The 13,011-nt window shown below is 32.4% G+C and overlaps 2 protein-coding genes across 3 annotated transcripts in view; both read right to left on the reverse strand.

The window, feature by feature from the left end:
* Positions 1-9,360, reverse strand: part of LOC144841130 (uncharacterized) — a 71,021-nt gene extending 61,661 nt beyond the window's left edge. The window contains exon 1 of the mRNA XM_078697324.1: positions 9,356-9,360. The gene's annotated coding sequence lies outside the window, so the exon portion shown is untranslated. The remainder of the gene's footprint in view (positions 1-9,355) is intronic.
* LOC144841141 (A disintegrin and metalloproteinase with thrombospondin motifs 2-like) lies at positions 1,770-10,892 on the reverse strand. Of its 2 annotated transcripts, none has more exons than XM_078697349.1 (12): positions 10,832-10,892; positions 5,962-6,007; positions 5,343-5,695; positions 5,080-5,233; positions 4,364-4,515; positions 4,067-4,150; positions 3,716-3,860; positions 3,434-3,536; positions 3,213-3,347; positions 2,924-3,062; positions 2,716-2,814; positions 1,770-2,449 (listed from the first exon to the last, which is right to left on the reverse strand). In XM_078697349.1, exons 2-12 carry the CDS (start codon positions 6,005-6,007, stop codon positions 2,414-2,416), a joined length of 1,446 nt encoding a protein of 481 aa, XP_078553475.1. In that variant the 5' UTR covers positions 10,832-10,892; the 3' UTR covers positions 1,770-2,413. The 2 variants fall into 2 exon arrangements, with proteins under 2 accessions (XP_078553475.1, XP_078553474.1); XM_078697348.1 differs by lacking the exon at positions 10,832-10,892 and adding an exon at positions 8,699-8,741.
* Positions 10,893-13,011: the final 2,119 nt, after the last annotated feature.

Genomic DNA, 13,011 nt, shown 5'->3' on the forward strand with positions numbered 1-13,011 from the left:
CAGTGGTTTTTTCGATCCAATTTTTGATCAAATTTCATCCAACAAAGTTGTACACTATCCGTAATTATATTTTCATGTTAAACTAAACCTATACTGTATAGGCCCTAATTAACATCAGAAAACAATGGAAAGTAATCACATTTTAAGTCGGATTTTTATTGTAGGATTCAATCCTTGCATTTTGCAGTACAAACTGTCAACAAATGGAAATAATTCAAACTAATTTTTAAATATCAATAAGACTTAACCTTTAAGTGACAAAAATACGTGATGTGCCCATATATGGACATGATGATGTAATATCACTACCATATTTAAATAGTGTTTTCTCACATAAAATAAAGGGTCAAATTCAACCAAAGACTATTTTTGCTTTAAATTACAGTTTTTTCAGGTAAATACATTTTTTTTCGATTCAATTTTTGTTGAAACTATTATGTGACATTAAAATGGCATATTCAACAACAAAAAATCGAAAATAATATTTTGTTCATCTTTAATAATATTGTTTGTTTCCGTTATTGTTTTAACTTTGTATATAAGACAAGCATCATAATTTCCACTTCTTATCGTTAGCTATACTGATATTAGCTTAGAATTTATTTTACTTTGAACAAAAATATTTCGTTTGCCCATCTCAGCAGCTCTCCATTCAATATTTTTGTTGAGGTGTTTGATTGCCTTGGTTAGATATAGAAACACAAGTTTGACCACTTACCTCCCGTCAAAAGACATACAATCTATTATAGAACTAACCAGTTAGGCCTATACCACTAATTGTGATAATACATAGAATAAGAATGAACTAAACTCTTATTAAACCAGTTGTTGTGCTATTAAGGAGACAATCCTAAAAATGACAAAGAAATTATTACCGTTTTCGCCTTTCCTTCCAATGATTCAAGTACTTGTAACTTTCTGTGCTGCCATGTTGTTTATGAATTGTTTCTTCTCTTATTTGTTTGCATACAGATGTAACTTTTGGACATTTTTGAAAGAATTAGGAATACTGCCACCATTTTCTTATGAGATCTAAACGGCAATTTTACAAGTGTACCTACAGTTATCTGCCGCCTTTATTCCTACGTAACATAAAGTTCGACCATATCTTCCTATGTATGCATATTTAGTGTTGATAGACTGGCATACAATATTAACTTTTAAATAGATAGCTTTATTAAAAGAATTAAGTTAAGCTTAAACCAGGGAATAGTGAAATTATTTCTAGTGAAATTATTTCTTACTTAAACCCGTTCTGAACGACAATGCTATAAAAAAATGCAATGAGCTTTTTCTTTTTTAGTTAAGTCAACTTAAATGTAAGCTGTTGTCAGATTGTTGAGTAACCTTTATTTATGTACTGTTTATTCTATGGATATGAAGTCCGAAATAAGAGAAATTAAATAAAATATATAATACTGTAGTACTGCATATGCTTACATTAATGAATAAATAAAGATGGGAGAAACCCATAAAATATGTATATATAAAATGGGAGAAACCCATAAAATATATGTATATATAAAAAGGCCTATTATAGTTTATTCGATGCAAGTAAAGCGACAACACCATTATGATCCGCGTCAAAATAGTTCGAAGAGACACGGATGGAGGTAATAAATATGCATATACTTTATTTACACAATATTTTACAAAGATGAATTTACATAATTTAACAAGAAAATTATTCAGTTTTACAATAATGATGATCAATATTATAAGCATAATATCTTTGAAAAATTAGTAAAAACGTATATATCATTCTTTATTTACAATTTATACAAACACACACTTAGTATTTAACACACACTTGTTTTTATCTTACCAAAATTTAGGTCGAAATAGAATTCATTACAAAAATATATTTTAGGCCTAGCCTACATGTTACAAAATCGAAAATGTCACTGAGCTGGATACTGCCGAAATGTTATAACTAATTTGGTTTTTAAACAGGTGGGAACACATTACTTTTTACATAATCAACTAATAATTTGCAATAGAAGTCCTCTAAAGCTATGTCTAAAAAAGTATGATATGCCCAAATATGACAGTGATATGACATCATCGTGTCCATATATGGGCACATCACATTTTTTGTCACATAAAGTTTGATAGTGTAGACAGAGCTTAAGCAAAATACGTTTGACGACATGATGGCCCGTTCAGGCGTAGCTATTTACCCGGGTAACTTGTTTACCTATCAAAGTTTAGCGATAGCTGTGCCTATGAAACCAACTTACTTGGATAAACCATGCCTAAATGGGCCCAACTAAAAGGTAACCTCTTTAGATATCACAAACAATATATGAGGTAGTGATGAGTCACGATACGGTCTTAACAATTTCAACACCAATTTCAAGCTGCGATGGTTCATAATATTTAGGACGTATTGCGCTAGTGGGCTTTTCCTCTATTAACTTCTTCGAACACATTTATTTCGCCTGCATTCCTGGAACAAAAAAAAATTAACATTAAAAAATATGCCGGTTTCACTTATCTATATGTTGATGAACTTGGTTCCCACTAGGACAAAGCGCAAATAATTTGACCAATCACGACGCGATGGATCCTGAAACTGTAGCATTTGGTTAGTCAACTCCCTTGCGTTGCACCTACGTCGTTGCATTGCGTCATTACTAAACGTTAGGAAATTACATTTTGCCGTAATGTGGCTCGAGTCTTCTTATAACCATAAACACAGTTTTCTTTTCTTACCATATTAGAACCACATGACGTTCCTTCCAAAATTTTCTTGAATATTCGACAAGAGCCATCGCTGCGAATACAGACTAATTCATCACAATTACGAGAATTCTGAAGAAGAAAAAAAGAAAAACATTGACAATTGATGGTGTAGGCTTAATTAATTCAGATTACGTATTATAACATACACATCGTACTTTTCTAAAGTTCTATAAATTACCTCTTTGTACATTTTATATCCAGATCCAAATTCTTGACGACAGAGATGAGTTCGACTTAATCCTCTACCAGGTAAAGTTGGTGGAGTAGTTAATTTTAAAGTTCGAAGATGAGGACGATCTTTTAAACATGATGACTGACTGTTGAATTACAAGCATAAATATTTGAAGAAGAAAAATCATTTACAATAGAATTTTGTATATCTATGAATTAACAAATTGATGAGGCTATATCTAGCGAACTATAATTAGTATTATGTAAACTAGCATAGGCCTAATATAACTTCATACCTTGTTGATAAAAACTTTTTCAAGCTTTTACTGCTACAGCTCGACCAATGAAATGACTTGGATCTGATTGTTGATGACATCACGCTGTACGCGTTATCTCTACAATTCTCTTCGTCATCATGGACCATCGATAGTCTGAAACATGATCAGACGACAAGTTATTGATGGACTTTTTGTTTTGTTATTTAAACTATATAATTCAAATGTACAATTTTACTTACAGATGCCCAATCTCGTGCGCCATTACACTGGCAGTAGTTGAGCCATGATCTTGTACTATAGAACAGCTATCGGCACACATCCTTCCAACATGGCTATGTCCCTCTAAAATGATAACAAACTAATACTTTACAAACCTAGTATATTTACCTGGATCGATCAAATAGAATGAAGGGTTAGGTTATAACATGCACCCTGAGACACGAAACAATTGGAAAGCCAATATTCCCACATCTCAAACTGAACGTTTCACTCATGACTTTTGACAAACACAAAACACTTACGAAAGGAATGGAATGATTTTCTTGTAAGGTACACGATTGCATCGCTGTGCCTTGGGTTCGTGTTGGACTTTGGATTCATCTTCTTTCGATATTCACAAACAGAGGCCAAAAGTTGAGATTTATTACTTAAAGGAAACTTTTTTGACTAAAATAAAAACAAAAAGAATATGGTGTTATTATTTCAGTGACGTATCAGTAGGGTGAAAACAATGAAGAATATACAAGCGCGGACCCAGAAAATGAAAGGCTTCTCCAGGTTCTCTATAATTAAATTCTGAATCTTAAATGTATTGCTTATACGCATATGAAAATTGCTATAAGATAAGCAGCATTTTGTGATTAGAAACTAACCTTAGATTTGCTAAGCTTTATGATATCTGTTATATAAACAGTGACGTCAAACTTGAGAGAAGGATGTTGAAAAATCTCGTTTACCTAATATGGCGAAATAAAAAGAATATGCGATAATAGCAACATAGGTTAAAATACTCAGCAAGGTATTGTTCAGTCATATTATCTTTATCTTCTTAACAACTTCACGAAAGTCAAATTCAAATAATTAATAATTATTACTACGGTATTTGATGACTTTTTGACATTTTCATGTTTTTAAAAATTATTAATACTTTTTAAAATATTCAATTTTACCTGTGATATTAACATAACGATGTAGTTGTGAACAAATTTTTTCCCTACAACCTTGATTACAGAATTATCAAGTAAAAGCATGGTTTCTATGTAATATCTTGGACGTCTCTTCAAAGATTGAGCCCGACGTCGATACCTTGATAAAACATTATCTAAAAGAGATCGCACGAGTTAATTAAGTTTTTTTTTAATAAAATTATTAATTATTAAATATAGGCCTATCCTTATTACAAACTGGCAACAACTATTTTTATTTCCATCCCGTTGTTGCAGGAACATTATTTTGTTTAAAAAAAAAATAGAATCAACATAAATATCGCAATTTGAATTAAAAAAAATCATTAGGACGTAGGCCCAACTGTAATCAAAGATTTTAAGTATATGAAATTGTCTAACATCAAAAGTAATTAAAAATCAAAATTTTAAATATATCGTAGAATTACTGACTATAATAGGTATTTTATTATTTTCATAAGAAGTAACTGCAAGAAGTATTATGTATATGTTATAGAACACAGCATCTAATAAGTTCTTTTAAAAAGAGAGTATAAAAAATATAATATTGTGCATTATTTTAATAATGGAAATGAGGATAAAGATTGGTAATATATGTTCATATAGAAAGAGAGAACAAATACTGGTATTTTACAATTAAATTTAGGTCTACTATTTGGTACACGGAGGGAACGAAAGGAGTAAAATGTGTCAAAACTCACCGTCTGAATGGTTAACTGTAATGTTTCCTTCTGCTTGTGATCGTCTGTAGAAAATATGCCGCCCTTTCTTCTGAAACTTTGGAGTGCTACCAATAAGTTCCTTAGGTTCCGGTTCTATTGCATACTCTGTTCCGTTGATAGATATCAAGCCAGTCTGTAAAACAATCATAAAATAATTTGTATTATTTAAACTAGGATTCTTAAGTTGTTCAAACGTGATTTTAGATACTGTAATTTAGTTTACTAAATTCTTATATACTTACAATAACGCCATCACAACTGCTAATAGCAAGATTTGAACGAGGATAATTCACCACGTGACCAACATGGAAACATGAAGTATCAAAATCTTCTACAAAGATGTCACCATCATCTTCCGCTACCCTTACGTCAGGTGACATTATAAGATCAACGTCATATGACAAGTCTAAAGTCAATCGTAACGGCTGGTTATCGATTTTAAGATCCAATGAAACATACGAGTGCGTAACTGTTTTATAGTCTGCAAGAGAGCGTTCGGTACGCAGGCGATGGTCTGTGAATGATAAGTCATGGCTGAGAAGTCTGCCATCGGATGTCGACCGAAATGGATGAACATAAGAGAAGTCTGTCACTTCTGTAGATAAAGAACAATTTGAATGCTAAAAGTTTGAACTTCTAATGACGTTTTTGAAATAATTGACACTGAATGAAGAGTATGAAGTGGGGGTTTCCAGTGTCAAACCAAGGCTTTCCTAATTAACAGAATTCAAATGAAAGTGCTACTTGCACCTAGAGCCCGGGTCAGCTTTTAGAGGGTTTTGGATATAGAATATATATAAAACTTTCAAAAAAATTTAACCTACAAAGAAATGGATTACGAGATAAAATACATGACTTTACCGTGTTTACTCAGTTGTAATGGAATTGTACTTGCTAATGACGACATCTACAAAATAAAATAATGTATTTATAAGCATGCATGCTTATAATTTTTTACACAAAGTTAGTATCAAATTGTAGTGACAATAAACGAAATAATCCCTTGTTTCAAAACTACTTGAAATAGTCGGATTATTGTATTTATCATAGCAGCCGTAAGATGGATGGTGACGTCAACCAAATGTTTAGGTTAACTAACTAGGTTGCAGATGATATTCCACACTATTTGTTTTACTATTTTTGTAAGATCCAAATGAATTAACATATTAAATCTACCATATTAAAAAAGTTCTGCTAGATACCTTTGCATCCGCCGGCAAAAAACTATAAATATCGAATATCGTTTCAACCGAAAGAACTTTCCTATGGTTAATTATATAAACACATAGGAATATGAACATTATTTTATAAGTTTAAGTCATTGTTTAAATAAATATTTAAATTCGAACACTTTGTGTGCAAAATGTAAATAATCGAATGTTAACGGTCAGACATTAGGTTCAATCAATAGGCATATCATTATTATAGCTTAACATTAATGGAATATATGTCACTTTAACTCAATTCTTTGACCATATACCTCCATGCTTTGACATAGTTTATAATCTTTGGCCTAAAAATTAAATAATAATACCGAAAGTCGATTCCTTCTAGCTAGATAAAAACAAGTAAATTAGGATACAGTAAAGGTACTGTACCTACATGACGGACGGATCATCGATCCAATTCGTTTATAATTCCACCTCTTCGTTCAAATTACTCTCACTGCAGGTGTATATTTAGAAGTAGATGTCTAGATTTCATATTACAAGGCTTTACTGACGCGTTTATTATACTCAGACACGTTAGAAATTATCGATAATAATCTAAGTTATTAAGCCAATCAACAATCTGATATCTAGACGGTTTCGTCAAGAATAGCCGACACAGACCTGTACAGACACTCTCCACAGCAATTTGACAAGATTGTGAAGACCCTTTATCTGAAGACGGGATACCGCATGGTTATTAATACAACATAAGTTATTTGAAGACGGGACGCCGATGCTCGCGCACAGTAGGTTACCATATCGCACTTATTATTCCAAATATGGCCTGATGGTTCGTCCCTATGTTTCGGCACGTCCTCGCAGCCTCGAATACCCTAAACATCTGAATCTAATTTGATAACATGCTTTTGAAGATCTAACAGCAATTAGCGGACATATCATTTTAATTTAATTAATTTAGGATACTGTAACTGAATTCGATCTTATTGCATGTACGACCGATATGAACAAATTGCATTATTTTCGGAAGGTTATATCTCAGAAAAACAATTCAATATATTTGGAGGAGAAAAATATTTTCCTCCATGCTCCCGAACAAACTATTCTTTTTCTACTAAAGTCCAGTTTATGACTGGTAGGCCTAATAATAATTGGCCTTTGATCGTGCAATAATAATTCATTCTGAATCTTTTAACGCTGGTACTCTAGACATCTGTAAAAAGTAGGAAGGAACTTTGAAACAGTTTGAATGTTTTGAAAGCATAATTTAGGTTGTGTTACTCCTTTTTATTCCAAATTAATAAATGTGTATTTATGAATCGGCAATTATGCCAATTGCTGGTTACAATGTGGATACTGTACTGCTGTGGTAGCGTAATGGTGGTGGCACTCCACACTACAATAATTAAGATACCGGTAGGATATACACACTTCAATCTTCTGATTTCATATAATTTTAAAGATACAAAACAACTCATTGATATTAAAGATTTAGTTTGGACCTTGAGTAAAGATGCGATGATGAGTAAAGAAGTCGGCACTGATCCTTTATGAAGAGATAACACGCTGACATTTGAAATTATCCTATTTGTTTAACAAAGATCTTCTTATTGAAATATTAAAACCTCTTTCTCTCGACAGTGAACATCATCTCGGATCTTAAGTGCTTCTCTGCTGGAGCCCAAGAAGCCCAACGGCAGATTATTAGCGATATTTATATAAGAAATCGGTATTGGAATGCATTGCGCATGCGTAGATAAACAATTAGCAAAACTTTTTGAAGCCAACTTTACAATTAAAATATTGATTCATCTAGTACAAATGAGATAACAAGTGGAAAATATATATGATTTTAAATTGTTAATCACTTTAGGCCTTTAAACTTTACTTAGTTGAGTCTTGTCTATTGCTTTGATAACTTTTTTTAGTTCTTCTCAGGCCTAATGGTTATTCTTTACGTCTAGGATAAACAATATTTTGTTTTCAGTATCATTATTGTTGTGTGCGTACTATAAACCATGAAGTTACCTCCATGTTATAAACGAGTCTTACTTAATCATGACATCCAATTGAGACAAGTAAGGTATCTCAAGCATGCTTTTACTTTGAAACGTAAAACTCATTTAGCATTAAGAATACTAAATACAATGTGAATTTAAATTTTAAACAGTAAATATAATTTTACTTTACAAACCTGAAGCATCTAAACTTTAAACAAGATATTGCAAAACTAAACATACAATTCAAAGTAGGCCTATGTTAACTTATGAAGAATAATGCTAACACAAAACAAAAACTTACAAACGCATTTCAGTGCGTTCCCACACGTAGAAAATGCTTAGGCCTACTAATAACGTCAGCTATATCACTCTGACAATGTAAGTACCCTCTATGCAAAACATGCGCTTGAGAAAACAGGAGCTACTTACCATGAGACCACAAAATAAAATCAAATGTTGCAGATAAGTCATATCGGCGATGAGATGTCAGTAAACCGAAGAAGAAATAATGGCTTGGATTTGACCAAACTGTACTTATATGTACTGTGCTCAGCTATCGTAACTGTTTGCCCACTGTGCATTTGACAAACTATCGTCTGTCCCGGGCAGACGTCTCAATCACGCCTTGCACATGCGCAAGTAACATAAGTCTTGCGAAGATGGACCAATCCAATTGCAAAGAAACTAAGTAGGGTGTCTGTCTGTAGAATGCGACAAATATTTAAAGGCCAGGTGCGGGCAAAAAATTTCTATTGATCATACATTTCAATAATTATCGATCTATAGTTTCCCCTATGTTTCATATTTTTTGAGATTTTATTTGTGTTACACGAGCTTGTTGAAAATAAGCACTTTCTTATCAGTTATCAGTTCAAATTACACAGTAAAATCTCTATTCTTTTGTACACAAGTTTTGTAAATAGAGAGTCATTTTAAAAAGCTATGAAAAATAAACGGTGTGGTAAAAAATGTTATCAGATGACTAAATATAGGTAATATAACTTGAAAATTACATTTCTGGTATTTTTATTCAACTTCAGATTTTTATTTTCATGCTATAGCAAAAATTATCCACCGTATATCCACCATCTTTTTTCACCTTCTAGGGAGTCACCAGACATGTTATTACACTAGGTTAACTACCTAACTACTGAAAAAAAGTCTTCCTGGTTTTTATGGAAGAATTTTGCCAAATTTTGTATTTGACCATATTAAGGGAAATTCATATTTTTTCGTCTTGATTTCTGTTACAAATATTTGATTTATGTACAATTGACCAAATATTATATTTAAAATTCATGCCTGTACCTGAGCTTTAAATGATTATTTAAAATATACAAATATTTTCATCATTTTTTTCTTTGCTGTCCTGTCTAGACTTTAACTCATCAGTTGTTCTTTAAACTAAACTTGTTGGTTAAACGCCTACTCTCAGTCTATGCTAATAATTGAAGAAGATTTTTTTTTATTCTAGCTTTTTTTAGAGTTTAAGGACAGGAAAATGAAGATACTATTCTTATTCTTATCATTCTAGAATTAAGTTGACAAGGTGACTTTTTAAAATCATTTTAACATTGGTATTGGTAAAAAAAATAGGCCGAATTTCATCAAAGATCAAAATTCTCCGACGCATAATTTAAAATTGGGAAAAAGTTTGTGGTAACAAAGTTTTAGGCTTAGACAGAAATCCTTTCCACACACCTTGTTGGATCAAACAATGGAATAGTTTGTACATATGATAACTGGAACAATATATACATATATCATAATTGATTCCCAGGCCATTTTAACCAGGTTTGACGTATACAGCTGGTAGGAGCACTATAAGACAACAGGTCCTTTGAAGTCGGCACTTATCGCGTGCTTAAACTCAAGCCCAATACAATCGTTTTTTGTTGGTGTTAACACGCCGAGATCCGGGGTTTTAGGCTATCATGTACTGCCGTGCTCAAAGACGTCCTGGTGAGAATGTGGAATCCTACACCTCGGCTGATTATAAGGCTAATATTAATATTAGAAATGGTAGTGTTATACTAGAGGTGATAGAACTAGGCCACCCTGATATTGTTTTAGGTGAAGATGAGAGTCAGGGTCTTGGATGGGTCGTGTGACCACAAATGACTGGTGGTGAAGATGTGGTTAGAAAAAAAATTATTGAGGAAAGAGCAAAAAAATGTTTTTACATATAGGGTACTGTATACAGTATATGAAAATATTTAAAACGGAAAATAAATCGTAAATGTGGTTTGATACGCTAAAGAAATTGAAAGTGAACTTTGCTGCTAGTAAGGAATGCAGCAAATTGGACACGAATTGTCTAGATTAGGCCTATTGTCTAACTTAGCAGATGTCGATAGAAAATGAAAACAAAAGCGATGAGGTAAACTTAGAATATTGTATACTTTATAAAATGGTTAAAACACGGGTTATGATAGAACAATCATTATACAATTAATGTGTGCTAACAATGAGAAAGAAATATTGACGAGCAACGATGGAGATGAAAAATAACAATAGGATGCTCCAATCCACAAATGAAAAGACAAACTTAGACCTAAATACCACTTCGTTTATGACAGAAATGCGATACAGGCGTGTTTATCGCTGCTTAATAAACGCCTGGTTGCTGCTGATCTTGTTCTGCTTGTTTGCTGACTGCATTTCTTCCTGCTGCTGATCTCACTGCTACGGTTATTGCTACTGCAAATCTCACTGCTGTTGAGTCACGCTGCTACCGGTCTTGCTACTGCAAGTCTTGCCACCGAAGGCCTTGTTACTACTGTTGATACATGTCTTGCTGATTCTGCTTTAGCGTTACAAGTTTTACTGTCAATATACAACTCTTGATCGACTTATAGTACATTAATATACAGTAACCTTTTTCTGAAAGGCACGAAGATTGCATGTACATACACTTTTTGGAATTTTAGTCCAATTTCTCCGTCAAAACATGTGGCTTCAAAGATGAATTTGTTGACACCTGGAAATTCACAATGAAGAACCGGTATCCTATACAAGGATAATAAGGCAATTGTTCGAACTTCTACGATAATATATGAAGTCATGAATGTCAACAAGTTATCAGACGTATGGTGTTCTACTGCTGTGAGGCAGTTAACATAATTAGGGTATAGAAGCACCTCAATAAGGTCTCTGTTTCATTATATTGGGAGACAAATTGTTTCTTCTTAGCGCAAAATGCTTTTCTTCTTAGATCCATTTTCAATGTCACTGACTACTTTAGTTTAATTGCAATACGTTTGAACATTTCCTTTGATGAAAGTTTTTTATATTACTCTATTTCTTGCTTTTTGTAGTAAATACTACTTAATATTGTAATTGGAGTTCGAATTTAATCGGACCTTGAGAAAAGACGAAAATCTACATACCGTAAAAACCTGTATCAATTATTTTATTTTATTTATTATGTCAAATATTGAAAAGATTTTCATGGGTTACTGAACTTAGTTGTAAGCCCTAATTATGACTCGCAAATAAGTTCAATGACCAGGATGTTTGCAGAAGAAAGACATTTAATCCTACAAATTACTTGAAAAGAAACATATAACCTGAGGGATAATCTCACAAATAATCGGAAACGAAACAGTTGGTGAAGATTTTGACAAATGTCAAACGAGTAGAAGAATAGGCCTACTTAAATAATTTGAAATGATTAGTCTAAAGAAACTAAAAATAAAGATATGTGGTTAGTAGAAATGACGGAAGAAGAAATTGACGGTAATCGAACGAACGTAAAATCACCAATAATATTAACAATAACAATTCTTGATTGATAAAGCGCCTTATGTTGTGAATCCTCTAATCGCTGTACAAACATTATTTACCCCAGTCAGAATTGTGTTTTGACCGTACCCATTTGAAGTAAGAAATACACCTAGTTGAAGACCAAAAAAAGTAAGTGTCTTGCCTAATAAACAATCAATGCGACAAGTGTTGGATTATAAGCCACGATTTTCACAACCAGTAGTCCAACATCCAACACACAATGCATAAATTCCTTTATAAGCCAAGGAACATTTGTAGGAATAGACACAAACATATACTACGCAGATTTTGGAGTACAACGACAATCCTACACAGGGAAACAGATAAAACACAAATGGAAAATACTAAAGGTGAAAAACGGTTCAAACAAGAAAAGATTTGACTCAAATGTCATTGAATTTAATAAACACCTTTAGCTATTGTTTATTAGGGTTACCTTTACTTTAGGTAAACACATACTAAATATAAACATACATACTAAACATATCAAGTACTTCTGGTATATCTACCTTGTCCATTTTATCACATACTGTAATGAATCTATGAATTTATTCATTAATAATTCCAAGGTTTGAAGAAACACTATTACATTATTTTAAAATGTATTTATTAACTTTACTTATGTACAAATTAAATAACAAGGTGTTCTATATAAACAGTGCTTACTTGAAATACTGTACATCAAGGTGATTGTTTGTCCTAGCTTCTTCCAAAAGATATCAAAGTTAACTTTGATCTTTTGAATATTGTCTAAAAACACACTACCCTACCCCAACACCCTTCCTTTCCTCAGTTTGAATAACTTTGAATAACTATGTGAAACGTTGCCCCTAAAGCTATCTCTACACTATCAAATCAAATATAAAAAAAAAGGGTTATGGCAGTGTTATGACATCATCATGTCCATATATGGGCACATCACATTTTGTTGTCACATAAAGTTGTAGACAGAGCTT

This window comes from Antedon bifida, chromosome 4 (genome assembly GCF_963402885.1).
Source record: "Antedon bifida chromosome 4, ecAntBifi1.1, whole genome shotgun sequence".
In the NCBI taxonomy this organism is placed as follows: Eukaryota; Metazoa; Echinodermata; class Crinoidea; order Comatulida; family Antedonidae; genus Antedon; species Antedon bifida.

Coding starts and splice junctions, on each gene's coding strand:
- LOC144841141 (XM_078697348.1), bottom strand. CDS start 8,740: ATGACTTATCTGCAACATTTGATTTTATTTTGTGGTCTCATG. Junction 5,696..5,961: donor ATTACAACTGAGTAAACACG/GTAAAGTCATGT, acceptor CTTTATCTACAG/AAGTGACAGACTTCTCTTAT. Junction 4,151..4,363: donor TCGTTATGTTAATATCACAG/GTAAAATTGAAT, acceptor TCGCCATATTAG/GTAAACGAGATTTTTCAACA.